General features: G+C 43.0%; 1 protein-coding gene across 2 annotated transcripts in view; it reads left to right on the top strand.

Moving 5' to 3' along the window:
• Positions 1–505: 505 nt before the first annotated feature.
• ELOVL6 (ELOVL fatty acid elongase 6) overlaps positions 506–16,902 on the top strand; it is a 143,361-nt gene continuing 126,964 nt past the window's right edge. The window contains exons 1-2 of one of the 2 annotated variants that reach the window (XM_059923429.1): positions 506–586; positions 1,261–1,381. In XM_059923429.1, the coding sequence (XP_059779412.1) occupies positions 1,293–1,381 (89 nt within the window). In that variant the 5' untranslated portion in view covers positions 506–586; positions 1,261–1,292. Of the gene's footprint in view, positions 587–1,019; positions 1,107–1,260; positions 1,382–16,902 lie in introns of those variants that run through there. The other variant, XM_059923430.1, reaches the window with a different exon arrangement.

The following is a 16,902-nucleotide window of genomic DNA, read 5'->3' as shown; positions in this document are numbered from 1 at the left end:
TTTCTTCCTGACCCTAATGTCCACCTAATTTTTAAAGCATAGGTTCCTTATTATGTTTTAAGCTTACAATTACATGCATAGATTATATTATCAGATGCCTCCATGTCTCATTTCATTTTTCCTAACTTGTGAGGAATGAGTGGAGGAGGGATGGACAGTAAAAAATACTTTTCCCTCTGAGAAAAGAAAGATGGGTGTATATGGAAGCAGAAGTTAAAACACTGCTGTGAGACTGGGGGATCAGCAGAGGTCAACATTACATTTAGCCCTCTCCTCAAACGTGATTCTGTTGCATCTACCACCGTACAATAAATAAAGCGAATTTCTCACGCATACAAATAGTTTTTGCATTGGACCAGTTGGTCCAGTTCTCCCATCTGCTAACTTCCTTCCCCCCTTTGTCTCAGTTCATTAACTTTACCCTTTCCCTTACCCAAACCCTCCACCTAACCTCCCTCCCTCTTCTGGCTACTAGTCACTCTCGACTTTACGCCACCCTCGTCCTCAGCATCCCCAGCCAGCAGCTGATTGGGGAGCTCTGCGGGCCGGGCCCCAGGTTAAAGTAAGTCAAAGCCAGAGCTCGGAGGTGAGTGACCTGGAGGGTGCGGCGGGGGCCAAGAGGTAGGAAGTGCGTTCCTTTCACGTGGGATTTCAGCGCAAATTTGTCTGGAGTTCTTGCGAGAGAGCTGGCAGGTTTTACTATTTATCACCTACTCGCCAAGCTCGCCTTGGGGCTGCACTCGGTTCTCGGAAACTTCATTCAAAAGCCAGGCTAGGCGGCCCACGAGGTCGGGACTCGGGGGTTGTGAATGACCTCGAGGCCACTTCCTCCCTCTCCGAGCCCGTCCTCTACTCCCCTGGTCACCTTCACGAAAACAAAACTGCCCCCCAGGGCTAGAGAGGTCTCTCTTTCTCTCAGTCTCCCTCGCAAAGGGTTAATTTGTCAGATCGCACGAGGGGGAGGAGATTTCCCCGTAGACAAGTAAAAAGGGTGATGGACAAACGTGCGGGCACTAAGACCGCAAGGCATTCGTTTCCTCCTACTGTGGATGCGGACGCCCGGAGGAGGAGAGTCCCAGAGCGAGGAGCTGGGAGCGGAGGCACAGGCAATGCTCAACCCCGACCGTAGCTGAGAGAGGCTGGGGGAGACCGATTGCCGGAGACCGAGCGGCGAGGGGAAGACCTAGGGGGGTGGGTGGGGGAAGCAGACAGGCGAGCACTCGAAATCAAGCGCTTTACAGATTATTTTATTTTGCGTAGAGAACACGTAGCGACTCCGAAGATCAGCCCCAATGAACATGTCAGTGTTGACTTTACAAGAATATGAATTCGAAAAGCAGTTCAACGAGAATGAAGCCATCCAGTGGATGCAGGAAAACTGGTAGGTGATGCTTTCGCGTGATACTGTCCCCGGGAGCCCTGCGCGTCTTCCCGGTGTGCCTTCATGTCGGTACTCCCTTTCTGGGGCGTGAATCGAGCGAGGAACCGCGACCAGCAGTGAGCGGATCGCTGAGTTCCCGGGTCTCCCGGGTGCAGGAGACATTGGGGCTGCATGAAGCGCGTGAGTCTGTGGGTGCCCCTGGGTGAACCGTGGCTACACATGCATCTTTAACATAGATTATATAACATAGACCATATATGTGTACATAGAGTAGATGTCTGTGCTACAGGGAAGGCGGGAGAGATGCCACAGTCCCTACCTGTGCTACTCCTTGTTTTCCTCTAGATTTGGGTTTTCTTGCTTGGCCTCCCGCTAGCAGAGTGTGAAAGGCAGTGGAGGGAGGACCCAGTCGCCTGCTCCCTTTAACCCTCTCCGGCCCGCCGTCCTCAGCTCTCTGGTCCTCGCCCTCTCCCCATCCTTCCTGCCCTTCCTTTCTCCTTGCAGCTCTGCTACTTCACTGTCTTCCTCTTTGCTGCTCCCCGGCCGGATTCCTCCTTTCCTGGACCCCTTTCCCCACGCGGATCCCTTTCCGGTTTCATAAAGAGACGGAGGCGGGGAGTGGGGGAGGAGGGGACAATGAAAACAGTAATAAAAATGAATGAACCCGAGCGAGTGGAGCCACGCCATTATTAAGTTTGCTTTACGGAAACGCCTTTTGGACACACTCAATTCTAATTCAGTGGGAAGCTGCTGACTGGAGTTGAGACACGGATTAAAAATCTCTGGGTCCGCAGAGTCCTTCGGGGCTCTTCCCCAGACAAACTTCTAATCCGGGAAAGCATCTTTCTTGTTCACTGTGTCCCTCCGCCAGTCCTTTTGAAAATCCCTGTGTGGGGAGCGATCCTGTGTCACCTTGCAATATTTAACAGGGGGAGGGTGTGTGTGCTCATCTCGCTTCTTCCCTGTAGATCGAGCTGCTGTGGCAGACATTCTCTTACTCCTCTTAACCCCGGGTCTGGCGATCAGTAAAGAGCAAGCCGGCGCACCCCCAAGCTGGGCAGCGGCTGGCAGCCTCCCAGGTGCTGAATGAGAGGGTCCGGCCGAGGGGGCTCCCTCCTGGGATCTGGGGGATCCCGCCCGCCGCGTGCGCGAGCGCGTGCCCCCGGCGCCCTCACGACCTGCCTTCCCTCCCCCATCTCATCAATGGGAAACCAGAGACGCCGGCGCGCCGGGGGGCCGGGGCGGGGGAGCGGTGCAATAGGGGGTGCCGTGCACCGGAACCGGGGGACGGGGGTTCAACGTCTTTTTCTCCGGCCCCCAGGAGTCGCGACTAGTCTCGGGAGGTTCGGCCGCCGCTCCCGCCTCCTCCCTCCCGGCCGGCCCGCCCGGGACCGGCGGGCCATTTGCGGCCGCAGCCCGGCCGGGCCCGCCCCCTGCGCCGTGCGTGCCGACTGGGCCCGGCCTGTTGGGGCGGGCGCGACCGGCCCGGCGCGCGGCCCTGCGCGCTCACACTCGCTGCGGCGTGGCTGGGGGCTTCCGAGGGCGCGGGGGCCGGAGGGCCGCTGCCGGAAGCCAGGAGGGGAACGCGATCCGCTCGGGAAGCCGGGAAGTGCGGCGGCACACGGGGCGTGGGGCCGGGGCGCCCCCTGGGCCGTCGAGGCCGAAAGCGCCGAGGGTGGGTCCGGAAGACGGCTGTGCACCGGGAGGCTCGATCCAGTAGGAGTTTAGGCATTTAAGGCCTCGGCGCTCCGGGAGGCCAAGCCCCCTAGGGCGCCACCAAGGGAACCTTCTCCAGCGGCATTTCCTCCTCCCGTGAAGGGAGTGGCGCTGAAGGCAGGGTGGGGGCGGTGGCCCGGGGTGGCGGGCGGCACGGCGAGCCAGCCGAAGGCTCTGGTCTTCTCTGCAGCTGTTTGTCGCGCGTTCGCTTGCCACACAGCTCAGCCCATCTTCCTCCCCCGTTGGCCCTGCACGGTCTGTGGTTTCTAACGTCTGCCCCGTCTCCAGCTTGCTGCACCCTTGTTGAGCCTGCGTCTGGAGCCGGCCTCCTCTCGCGCCGGCAGCTCGGGTTCACTGGGGGCCAGTGCCCCTCCGCGGTGGATACTGTCTCTTACTCACTTGTTGCCTTTTCTCTGAGGCCACTGTCTGTGGCTCCTCCACCTCCAGGTACCATTTCCCGCCTCTTTTCTCCGCTCGCTCAACAAGTACACTCTGAACCGGACAGGGCCTAGGCCTCTGGGGACTGAAAATGGCAAAAGTGAGCCAATTAATCTTCGCTTGTTGGGCTCCTGCCACTCTTTCCTCCTAGCTCTTTATCTGTACCTTTCATCTGGCAGTGTCTTTCCTGGCTTTTCTTCATATGCCTAAATATCTGCATGTGTGTCTGTGCCTCCTATTAGACCATCATCTCTTCAGGGCATTGGTTCTTGTCTCATTCCAATCTTGATTATGCGGAGCACCTCGAAGAGTGCATTGTACATGGCAGATGCTGGGGAAAAGGGTTGTGTAGTGGGTTAAGATGATGATGGGTGTCCGTTTTATTGCCAGCACTACCTGTTAATACTCGAAGCTTAACATACTTGGCCTCCCCTTGCGTTTTGAATACTATGTCATAGTCACACACTAGGGTTTCCCCTTCCTGACTTTTTCTCTCTTTGACCTTAAGTGTCTTGCTTTCTTCTTTTATCCCAGGGTGTATGCATTTCTCCCAATATCCTTGGGTCCCAGTTTTATAAGCCTCCCCCCAAAACCTCAACAGCCAAAAAGTCTTGAACCAGGTGTATAAGAAAATGAAGATTTCCTTTTCATTTCCCTTGTTAACAGGAGAAGGAACTCCATAACCACGGCTTACACCCTCTTGGGGGCAGGGGAAGTTTAGGAAACACAAGGTCTTACCTTTCCCAGACTCATTAACTAAAAATGACTTGAATAGCTTCTGGAGGAAAAACACAATGTTGTGAAGTTTCTACTCTATTTTTTGACAAAACACTTTCAGTGGTCCTTAAAAATCCCTTAGACATAGCCTCAATTTAGAGGCTATGTCAAAACTAAGTTTAGAGAATTATAACTTCTCTCTCATAAGTTACACTTACTGTCTTTTGAAGAATTGTGAGGAAGGCCAGGAGTGCTGTTTTGTCAGTATGCTGTCTGAACTACCTTTTGAATATTGTTTGAAGGCCTTTATTAAACTTATCCTATAATCCACATTCATTACCTTATTACATATTAGTGTAAGGGGACCCATTTTTGGAGTGGTGTTTTTATAAACTAAAGGGTTCAACTGAGAGAAGTTTATCAAGTTAATTGCTGCTTAAACAATGATTAACCCTGTATTCATTGTTCTAGGCAAGGGATAAATACTATAGACTGTTTTAGTCTTCTAGCAGGTGGTTTCACATGTAATAGATTAGAAAAGCTATGGAAATGCGAAGTAATAAATGTTATGCCTTGGAGAATCATCCTGAGCCACATCTTGAAACTATATGTCAAGTTAAAAATATCCTGGGTAATATTATCTGGTAAATGAAAGTGTTTTGCATGAGGTAGAGGAAAATGCCTGCTTTTAGCTCAACAGCATTTTTGAGTTCTGATTTTACACAGAAAAGCCCTTGTGATTTTATGGCATTGAAAATAGAGGCATTTTGTTCTTTTATGAGATGTCTGGCCTTTACCTGTTATTTTCACGAATAGCTGACTTAATTTATAAGGGCTGCCATCAAGAGAGCAAAACCGCCTAGTGATTGGTAAGGTGACATAAAATTCATTGAGTGAGAAGGGCAGCTGGGCTCTGCCTTCTCTTTCAGCAGCCTGTCAGGCCTGTGCTAGCAGCGGTGGATGCTAGTTGCTCCAGTTGTAATTGTCTGGCCAATGATGATTATCTTCTGATGTCGGCTGACACGGTGTCCACCAATAGGAAAGCAGGAGGCCTGTGCTGACTGCTGTAACATTATGTATGTGAGGTGACGTCATCACAGGGCTTGTCTAGAACCTCACGAAACCCTCCCCCGCTCCCCTCTGGCATCCTCCACATCCAGCTTTGTATATTTTTCTGACTTTCTCCCCTCCACCCGTGGTAATGGTTATAAGGGTTTTATTGTTTTTATATTTTGAGTTCTGTATTTGGGGTCTATAAGATAGTGTAGGAATTTTTAGAAGTAAATACTGTCTGGCTAAGGAAACTTTATCCACAATTTGGTTTTTACTAAGGAAAAATAGTAAAAGAAACACTATTTATCAGTAAAAGGAATTGTACATCTTTGTGTTCCTTCTTATATGTGAGGTTTGGAAAGTAACATGTACGATTTCAGTATGAAAAAACATAAAAGTATTATAAGCCTGTGTTAGATTTTTACTCAAAATATAGCATCATAATGTCTATCAAACTTTAGAATGCAGGCTGTTGTTCTTCCTGTAGTGACAGTTGCTTTGCATTGATCTTTAAAATCCTCCTTGTGACCTGTTGTATGCTTTTGTAAGAAAAGTGTCTGGAAAACAGTACAATCTGTGGTCATGAGACAGAAAAGGCCACAGTGTCTCATTTAATCAATGACACTACAGCAAATACAAATTTGGTCAGCTGTCTAGGAAACTACTGTGTCCACATTGTACATAGTGTGTTGCTTGCCACTTATTTTGGAGAATCACAGTTCATATTAGCCTTAAGATTGAAAATCCTAAGTATGAGGAACTTAACATTTCATTCAATAAACTTTAGAAAGCACTGAGATGTTGCCTAATATGTAATAGGTTAAGAATGAGAACACTGAGAAAAAGTATACAGAGGAAAATTGGAATCTGTTATGATCCTAGAAAATAATGAAATGTTGTGAAGGAACTTTAATCTGAACTTTTATGTAGCTTTAAAAAAACGATGTATATTCATGCAGTCTTTGATTTTTTTTTTTAGGATTTCCAGGGATAATGCAAAATTATTTTATGATTATCCATCTCTATATTTGCATTAGTAATAAATATTATGCGTATGGTGGTAAAATGTTTACGTAGGCCTTTTGTTAAATTGGAAGTTAAATTTTGTGGTCTAAAGAAGGCTCCTTGGTGCTTTTAATGTTAGATGATAATAATTCTAAAAGTGTCAGGATCACATTGGAATTTAACTCCAAAGTCAGTCCACTCCAGATCTAAGAGTTGTTTTGCATATTTCCTTCTAGGGAGAATCTATCTAGTCAGCGGGAAAGTTTTGAGAAGGATGGAGACTTAAAAATACTTAGGAGAGCATAAAATAACCGTCTAGCCTGTCTTAAGCCAACAAAATAAAATGAAGTAGTACAGCAAATCAAAAATTCATCTTTGGTTCAATGATCTGGATATTTCAGTTCCAATATTTTCTGAGATGAGTTATCTAAAAATTGTTGCCATGATTCACTTAATTTTTCATGTCTGGATACAGGTGAGCTGAGCTGGCTTTATTAACAGGAATCAGACAACAGTCCACACAATTTGCCTTTGCTCTGTACCTTTATTCTTAGCTTCAAATCTGTCTGCTCCACTTACTTCCCATTTATCTTTGTTAGAAGAGCACAGGCATTTATCTGGGAAAGTTTACCTTAGAAAAGTTACCTATACCACAGATATTATTCCTATTGATAACCTAAGGAAATCTGAATGAAACTATAACATGGCCTTATTGAAAGCTTTATTGGAAATAAAGCTTTACTGAAAATATAACAAGGCTTTATTGAAAGCTCATAACTTCATTCCTTTATTTCTGTTCTGATTGTGTGTGTATTCAGGCAGGTACAGATTCGTAAAGTTGGCATAGTTACTCAGAGAATTTTATAATAACAGCATCCTTAATTATATTTGACTTGCAATAATTTTATTTTAGAGGTAGATTAATCCTTTTAAAAAAAAAAGATTGCCCTAGAGTCAAGAATGGATTTGTAATTTTAAGTTCATTGAGCAAAAATCATCCCAAAGCACAGATCCTGGTAAGTCATCTAAGTTCAAGCTTATAATTTTATCATGATTCATTTCTGTACTGAGAACTCATGATTTTTAGTTTCAAGGTTATTATTTTTCTTAGTATATTGGAATGACAGGTATTTTTAGGAACCCTTTTGTTTAGTCATTCACCCACTATGAACTTCCTAAAATTTAACTTTAAGCCTGTCTGCCCAAAATAATGTACAAATGAAAAAGATTTACACTTATCTTTGCTGAGATAAATAATTAGACATGCTGATTTAGAAGCAGTTTTGCTGGACAGATACTCATACAGTTTTCTAATGAGTTAATTCTCTTTCCTTTGGGATTTCATATTTTAGTTTTTTTCTTTCTAAAGCTTTTTTTGGGTTTCTAATTGTAATATGATAAGGAAAATATCATTGATATAATGTATTTTGGGGAGGGGGACCCCTACTGTTTTTAACCAAATCTGTGATCACATATTTTAAAGTATAATATATATATAATATAGTATATATATATATATATATATATATATATATATATTATATAACTTCATTTTCTTAAAGATAAATTTCAGATGTTTTAACTCAACCCTTAATTTAATTTAATTTTTTAAATTAGTTTATTTATTTTTGGCTGTGTTGTATCTTCGTTGCTGTGCGTGGGCTTTCTCTAGTTGCGGTGAGCGGGGGCTACTCTTCGTTGCGGTGTGCGGGCTTCTCATTGCAGTGGCTTCTCTTGTTGCGGAGCACAGGCCCTAGAGCACGCGGGCTTCAGTAGTTGTGGCGCGTGGGCTCTGGAGCACAGGCTCAGTAGTTGTGGTGCACGAGCTTAGTTGCTCTGCAGCATGTGGGATCTTCCCGGACCAGGGATCGAACCCATGTCCCCTGCATTGGCAGGCGAATTCCTAACCACTGTGCCACCAGGGAAGTCCCTCAACCCTTAATTTTTTTAACACCCATCCTGGGACTTTTTTGTTTTGTTTTGTTTTTTTAATGATCCTTTGAATTCTGAGGCTGAATTTTTTTTTTAAATAAATTTATTTATTTATATTTTTGACTGCGTTGGGTCTTCATTGCTGCGCACAGGCTTTCTCTAGTTGCGGCCAGCGGGGGCTACTCTTCACTGCAGTGTGCGGGCTTCTCATTGTGGTGGCTTCTGTTGTTGTAGAGCATGGGCTCTAGGCACGCGGGCTTCAGTAGTTGTGGCGCGCACGGGCTCAGTTGTTGTGGCTCGCGGGCTCTAGAGCACAGGCTCGGTAGTTGTGGCACATGGGCTTAGTTGCTCTGCAGCATGTGGGATCTTCCTGGACCAGGGATCGAACCCGTGTCCCCTGCATTGGCAGGTGGATTCTTAACCACTGCACCACCAGGGAAGTCCCGAGGCTGAATTTTTGAATTGATTGTTTGTTAACACTTAATGGGCAGTACACAAGATCATTCTTTGAAGAAGACTGACAAGATGAATGAAATGCATGTTTATCATTTATCTTTGTTAGGAGAGTATAGACATTTGCTTAGAAAAGTTTGTTTATATATGTACACACAAACGTGTATATACATAAATATGTTAAAGTGACTTTTTAAAAAAATGAAAACAGATACCCCATTAAAGACCATTTTGTGTGTGTTTCCTGCTATTAGAAAAGCATCTTCCTTGGAATTCCTTGGTGATCCAGTGGTTAGGACTCGGCACTTTCACTGCTGTGGGCCTGGGTTCAGTCCCTGGTTGGGGAACTAAGATCCCACAAGACGCACAGTGTGGCCAGAAAAAAAAAAAAAGCCTCTTCCTGAGCCAAATGTACTTTTCTAAAAATACATCCTAATTTGACTATTTTGTCAATTTTTTTAACTAGTTAAATAATACTATTTTAGTAAGTGTCTTAAAACTGCAGAATTTGAACATTTAGTACTTGGATTTACCCCAATTATTAATAATTTTTAAAAAAATCTTCAGTATTGGTAATAGTAGGTGAAACCCTCAAGTTTTCCTGTCTTTTAGGCCCAATTGCCTGTCTCCCTCTATTTATAAAGGTGGTGTTAATACAATGCAAAAGTTTTTAAGATGCTAGGCCCACTCCAACTGGGGTAATTGACTTTTTCAGGTGAAGTGGGTTCAGTGGAATTGAACTCTTTGAAGTTGAGAATTTCATGATCTTGTTTCAGGAGGCTCAATGGGGAAAAAAATAAAAAGGCCTGATGAAAAGGTTTAATCCTGAAGCTTTTGTTTTTAATGTGTGAGACTTCTCTTGAAGTCTAAGGGTGCCTTAAGCATTTAAAAGCTGGTCTAGCAGTGGTTATCATTACAATAAGAGGGTACGAAGCTCAATAAAAAGTTATTCTAAATATCAAGTTTGCAGTTTCCTCTCAATTTTATGACTTTTTGACATAGATTTAATTTCAAGATCTTAGAAAGGAAGGTAGATTTTCTTCATTCCAGAGTAATGATACTAATAGTTGATACATAGTTGTTTACTGATTGCAGGCATTCTTTTAAAGTGTTTTATATATGTTAACGGTTAAATCCTCCCAGCCACCCTTTGATGTATTATCTTTTTGATTTTACACAATAGGAAATGAGGCACAGTATGGTTAAACAAGTTGGAATTTGTATGTAGGGACAAAAAAAGGAGAAATGGGCTCCAGCCTTGACTAAGGCTTGGTCACCCAGGCCCCTAGCATCCCCCTATTCGTATGAGAATAAGTATTCAATCAATAAAATAATGCACTTGGAAACTTGGCAGTACTGTAAACATGGAAGGTCCCTGTGGTTTTAGTCTAGTATCTCACAGTGTCTATATTCTGTTTTTCGCTAAGTGGATCCTGAACACTTAAGGCAAGAATAACTACAAAAAGCACTATTAATGTTATAATGAGCATCGTACTGTGCAGATATAAATACTTTAATCATTAAGAATTATTATAAGTATTACTATCAATACTTTTACAATTGTAGAGAGCCATGTCACCTTTAATAATGCTTCTATCATAAAATATTACAATTTTATCTCAAACAAACCATGACATACAGGTTTGGAACATGTCTTACAAAGCATACTTTGTCTGCTTCTCTACGCTGTGAGCACTGCCCACTCAGCTTGGTTCTAAACCCTAGGAACTTCTGTTTCCACCTGGTACTGCCTATAGCCAGGCTTTCCTTCAGGCAGGTTTTAGTAGCTACTGGTAAATAGCCAACACCTGTTGACAGGGGGAAATAAATAAATAAATAAATAAATAAAATTAAATCTATATATTACCCACCCCCCCCCCCCACACACACACGCATATGGGTTGGAGACGTCCTTATTCTTAAAGGTCAGCTCCTACAGTGTGAAGGATTAAAGAGAACATTGTTTTGTTTATTAGTTTTAAATCCTTTTCCTGATTTTAAAGTAAATATTTGCTATAGAAAAAAAGAAATGAAAACATTAAAAAATATGCAGGAAAAAAAACACCTTTAATTCTTATCCAGAGGCAACCAGTGTTATTTTGCCACATTTCCTTCAGCTTTATTTCCAAGATTTTTATATACTTTAGATCATTCAGTGGATGTCGACGACAGGTTGAGTTCTCTTATTATGTGCCAGGGACTGCACTGGGCGTTTTCATTCGCCTACTGTCTCATTACAACTTTATATGTTGCTTTGTTTCCTCTTTACATTATAAATGTTCTTCATGTCACTAAAACCTCTCCATAAGTATAATTTTCAGTGGCTACTTCATATTGTATTGTTTGGTCTTAATTTAGATAACCACTCCCTTACATGTTAAGTTGAACATGTTAAGTTTCTAATATTTTGCTATTAGAAATAGTCCTCTGGACATTGTTGGAGGAGGTCATCAAGAGGACGTTGGCCCCCAGTTGACCGGAGAGCCAGACCTGGGCGATTCAGGCTCCTCACCCCCTCCCCTGCCCTTGGAATATAAGTTTTGCCCACCATTGCCACAGCCAGAGCCATTTCAGTGATGCAGCCTTGAGAGGGTAATGTGTGGTTGAGACCGTCTGGGTGGTATGCAGGGCTGAACCTCCTTAAGGACAGCATATAAACTCTTAGTTCCAGCGGGCAGGTGCAAAGATTTACTTGTCTTGCGGCCACCCAAGACAAGCATCATTAGGAAGTCCGCTTGCTTGTTACCTGCCACCTACCAATCTGGAGTGGCTGCCTTTTTCTTTGGTCTCGTCCTGCCTTCCAGTCAGTGTAAGGGGGCCGGTTTCAAATCTTACCTGGGTACTCCTGGGGATACAAACCAACAGCTGTCCTTCTAGGCCTGGAGGTGGCACTGCAGTGGGCAGCTCGCACCCCTCTTTGTGATGAGAGCACAGGCTGTGCTACTAGAGGTGTTTTATAACTAACCTATTATTAATAATGCTTAACTCATATGTGGCCTGACCCACCGGGCCCCTATCAACTGTAGAGTGATTCCCCTTTAAGACCTAGTGTTGTAGATACTTGGAATTTGTGGTTTTAACACTAGCAGTTTTTTTTTTTTTAATTTTAATTAATTTATTTATTTATGGCTTTGTTGGGTCTTCGTTTCTGTGCGAGGGCTTTCTCCAGTTGCGGCAAGCGGGGGCCACTCTTCATCGCGGTGCGCGGGCCTCTCACTGTCGCGGCCTCTCTTGTTGCGGAGCACAGGCTCCAGACGCGCAGGCTCAGTGATTGCGGCTCACGGGCCCAGTTGCTCCGCGGCATGTGGGATCTTCCCAGACCAGGGCTTGAACCCGTGTCACCTGCATTGGCAGGCAGACTCTCAACCCCTGTGCTACCAGGGAAGCCCCACACTAGCAGGTTTGACTTGGAGAATGATCCAATGGTCCAAGAAATCAAGCAGGTTTGGTTTTTTTGTCTTTCTTTTTTGCTGAAGCATTCATTTGTCAGAGCAGTTATGTTTGCTTTCTTTTATTGTCTGGTAGGCAGGAAATCTTGGAGGTGGAAACTTACGTCCTTGTGAAAAATGTCCCCACGAAGGAGTGCAGCACTTGGTACTGACTATAAAAGTAAGAGAAGATTAAGAGGTCAAGGAACACTGTGATCCTTAATTGAATTTTCTAGGTTAAAGGAGTGTTCTTCAAACTTTTTTGCTGACATCCACCTAAAAGATGTTTGAAAAACTATGTACTGCCTCACACATTTAATTTTTTTTCTTTGTAAGTTGAAGTAAATTAATTTTTTAATAGAGATAGAATAAATAAGTTGAGGATTGGCTAGTTTCAATAAATATTTCATGACTTGCTAAGATAGGTTTATCTCTTTATTGAGTAATGCACAACAAATCTGAAATAAACGACATAACTTTTTTAAAAAAATTTATTTATTTTTTATTATTTTTGGCTGTGTTGGGTCTTCGTTTCTGTGTGAGGGCTTTCTCTAGTTGCGGCAAGCGGGGGCCACTCTTCATCGCGGTGCATGGGCCTCTCACTATCGCGGCCTCTCTTGTTGGGAGCATTGGCTCCAGGTGTGCAGGCTCAGTAGTTGTGGCTCACGGGCCTAGTTGCTCCGCAGCATGTGGGATCTTCCCAGACCAGAGCTCGAACCCGTGTCCCCTGCATTGGCAGGCAGATTCTCAACCACTGCGCCACCAGGGAAGCCCGATGACATAACATTTTTATCCATGGTTTCATTGATTGGTAGCTCCAAAAAGCAGTCTACATTCCACCTCAATACATTTAAAAGACTCAGCTGTACTCATCCTACATTGTTTCTGGTTGTTCTGAACTGAGACTATCTCAACATTCAGAAGGTAGAGTCTAGTCAACAGGAAAAAAAAAAATGAAGATTATCATTCTGCCTCACATCATTGTTCATTTTTACTTTGCTTTTGGGGTGAGAAGGAGAGACACGGGTAGGCTGTCAAGTGTCTTAAACTATCTTTTCTTGACTGCGGAGAAGGTCATAGCTGATAGCATTTCTGTGTGTGTTGTGGTCATTAGGACTAGTCTCCTAATTGGGCAAAGCAATTCCTTATTCTTGACTTGGTCATCCACTGTCAGAACCTGAGGACTTCCTCAAGAAGCTCAAGAAGTAGAAGCTCATTCTACTTGGGGTGTCTCTGATTATTTGAAGACTGTTCTACATATTGACCTGAAAGTTATGACCCTCCATGGGTCGTCCATTAGTACTTAGTCCTGACTCTAGCTGTAATTTGTTCTCACTTCTGCATGAGTGTCTTGTATGCATTTGAAAATGACTACTATCTCCACTCTAGGCTGTCGTTTTTAGAATATCATCTGCAGTTCACTGGTAATCCACATGGATACTTCTGAAAAATAAAAAAGTAGAACTCCTATACGTTTGAATAATTAAATATTACCTACTAGGAAACTCCTGAGAAATGTATGGAAGCTTACTAAAATTTGGCACTTCTACGTTAAAATGAGCAAGTCTGTATTAGAAAGTACAGTGAGGGAGGGGGGAGTCCTAATTTAGTATTCTACTAAAAAGTCCACAACATGGTGCTTTGGGACAATACAAAGCTCCTATTGTATGGGATATTCTGGAAATTTTAAGAACTCTCTGTTAGCCCTGAACCAGTGGGGTTGTCTTGAGTTGTAGTTGGTTTTCATTTACTGTTCCTGCATTCATATTTGCAGAAATACTTTTTTGGAACCTGTATTTTGTGATGGCTGATATTGTTTGTGATTATACTGCTTTGGTTGGTACTTGGTTCTTCTCCACTTCTTTGTAATTACTGGGTTCGTTTTCTACTGACAAGAGGGTAGTTTGGGGTAGAAAAAAGTTTGAGAACCACGCTCCGTGTCCTCGATCCTTAACCAGGTATTTGGGCCAGACTCACGTGGAGAGTTTGTTTTTCCTCAGAATACACGTGTACAGGCTTCATCTCTGAGATTCAGAATTAACGGGTCCGTGGAGGGGTCCAGGTACTGGAAAAGATCCTCCCAGCTGATTCTTGCCTTAACGAGGAGCGCCACTGTGGTGGTGCTGATTCCATCTCACATTCTTTGCGTCTGTCTTCTCAGATCATTGATTTCACAAACTGGACACCTGTCCCTCTTCTAGCCTGTTCCACCTCCTTTATCAGCTAGCTACATGGGACCAGGCCGTCACTCTGCCCAGCACCCTTCTTTCCCTCCTTACCTCTAATTCACACCAAGTCCTTTGTGATCTGGCCCTCAGTTTCCTTTCTCTCGGTTCATTTCCATTGCCACTGGCCTCCTTCAGGCCCCCAGCACTACTTTTTGTCTCCTCGCTCACTTTCCAACCTCCAGCTCCTGCCCTGCGTTCAGCATTCTCTAAGTCACAGATCTCTTCGTGTCCCTCCCGTGGTAAAAACCTTCAGTGGTTTCCCCTTGTCTATAGGACAAATCGGAATTCTTTTGACTGATTTGAAAAGCCATTCAAAATCCCAGCTCCAGATTATCTTCCTAGTATTACCTATTGAAATAGCCCTCCTCCCAGGCCTATTCAAGTACGAAACCTTTCTCTTCCCCACCCACCAAAATCTGTTGTCCTTTCTTTGTGGTTTGCTGGCACTTGGCTCATAAATAGATTAGTATTCTCGCTTCTATCTTTGAAATCAGTGCCTATCACAGAATTTGGCTATAGTTGCCCTCACTGTGTGTTGACTAGATGAATGCAGATATGAATGAATACACAAGGCTGTTTATTTACTCTCGGATGTGTATCTGCTTTATTATCCAGTACCTCTTTATATGGTCCTTAAGTGAATTATGGGAGACTGTCTAGTGCCTTCTTGAAACAATAATAAAAAGACTTCTTTTTTTCATCTAATTTTCTTTTTAAGAGGAAAGATATTCATTTAGCATGACTAATTTTTAGTGAATCCATTTTAATTGTTGGGATTATTAGTCCTTTTCTAGGGAGCCGAACCAACCACCCCAATCAGAAAGAAGTGAAAAGCTTGCCTAAAGTGGGGGGGAAGGTGGGATTGTATGCACAAGGAAAAAAAAGTCAGGAAGAAAATAATAGTGGTACCAAAATGGTAAAAATTAGTTGTATAAAATGATGGTTGTTATTTCTCTTATTGCTCTTCCAGTTTTCCATAATCTTTTTGTATTACATTCTGGGTATGTGTAGGTGGTGGGATTTTGCATATGGTCATATTTTTTCATTTTTTGCATTAACTATAGTGTACTTACTGTCTTCATAGTAAAAGATCAGCTTCATTTTATAATGGTATATTATCTGATATAAGGTAATAAGCATTTTTGTAAAACACCAATGCACATTTTAATAAACATTAAGCAACATAGTTAAACACAAAGGCATTTTGTGAGAACAGGGAACTGCACATTCTTATTTCAAATGAATCCACTTTCTCAGATTAAGGTAGAGATTAGTCATACTGTTGATGTCACAAAAACTTCCCTGTCTTTCTCCAATTCTAAATTATACAGTTTGATTATTTTTTTAGTAGGAAAGGTTCCTGCTTCTTTAAGGAAGGGTGATAACAGACATTCATTTCACTTGAACATGACAACTTTTATGTCTGGGTTTCAGGAATGTATCTAATAGGGCAAAGGTTCCCCAGAGACAATAGTCATCTAATCTAATAGCAATAAAAGATTAAACATAAACCTGTCTCTAGAGAGCAAAAAATGAATCGGATAATCGGCTCAGGGACCTCTGGCACCTGGAAACAGATGCCGCACGTGTACCTGGGATACATCATTAACAAATACTCCAGCACTGCTGAATGCCTGGGAGGTCGAGGCATCGAATGCCTGATTTAGAGGAGCTGGAAGGAATTTGTTACTCTCTGCAATAAAGGGCCAGTCTAGTCCAGAAGCCAGGCCTTGTGGAGCCAGAGAACCTGGTGTGTCTAGTCTGGTAGGAAGTCCCAGGGATCTTGTTGGGACCCCAGTGACAGAGCTTTTTCACAGGACTGCTTTGCAGAGATCTTATCAGTTCTGGGCATTGCTTTGAACTCTTGCTTCTTCTGGACTTACTCTTAGAGAGAAGAGAGAGACAAGGGATTGCAGTGTGAGAACATGAGAAGTAGTATTTCGTTTTTACAGTTAGCTGTGTCTAGGAAGCATTGTCTCAGCCAGCAAACAGAAGGGCCCAGGAGCCGGGAAAGGGAGGGTGGAGGAGAATGGGTCCAAATCATATGGGATATAGTTTTTAAAAATCTCTGTAATTGATTTAATGATGATCTTTTGGTTTTAACCTTCCTATAAATTTAGAAAAAGTTCTGCCCTTACGCTCCGGACAACTTAAATAAGTATTCTCTCTGGATACAAGAAAATAAGCAGTAGGTTAGAAATATCCTAAAGGAGCAAAAAAGAAAATAGTAAATATAAGGAAAATATTAGGCATATTAGATTCAATTTTTCTAAAAGAGTGTTAAAAATACTATTTCCTCAAAAATAATATTTCTTGAAGTAAATTTAAAAATTGAATCTGCTAAATATTTATGACTTTCTTCTGTAACATCAGAAAAAAGGTACATTTATCTCTTTGCAGGTAACTTTTTTAAGGGAAGTTTTTTTCCTATTACAGAAATTTTTTTTTTTTTAATTTGAAAAGTACCCTAAAATAAAGCATAAGAAATTATACATTGTTTCATATTCTAGAACAACACATTTATGAGCCTAATACCAAAATTACAATTTAC

Source organism: Balaenoptera ricei, chromosome 5 (assembly GCF_028023285.1).
Source record: "Balaenoptera ricei isolate mBalRic1 chromosome 5, mBalRic1.hap2, whole genome shotgun sequence".
NCBI lineage: Eukaryota > Metazoa > Chordata > Mammalia > Artiodactyla > Balaenopteridae > Balaenoptera > Balaenoptera ricei.
Note: the sequence above shows the minus strand (reverse complement) of the source record. Positions and strands in the feature narration are given on the sequence as shown.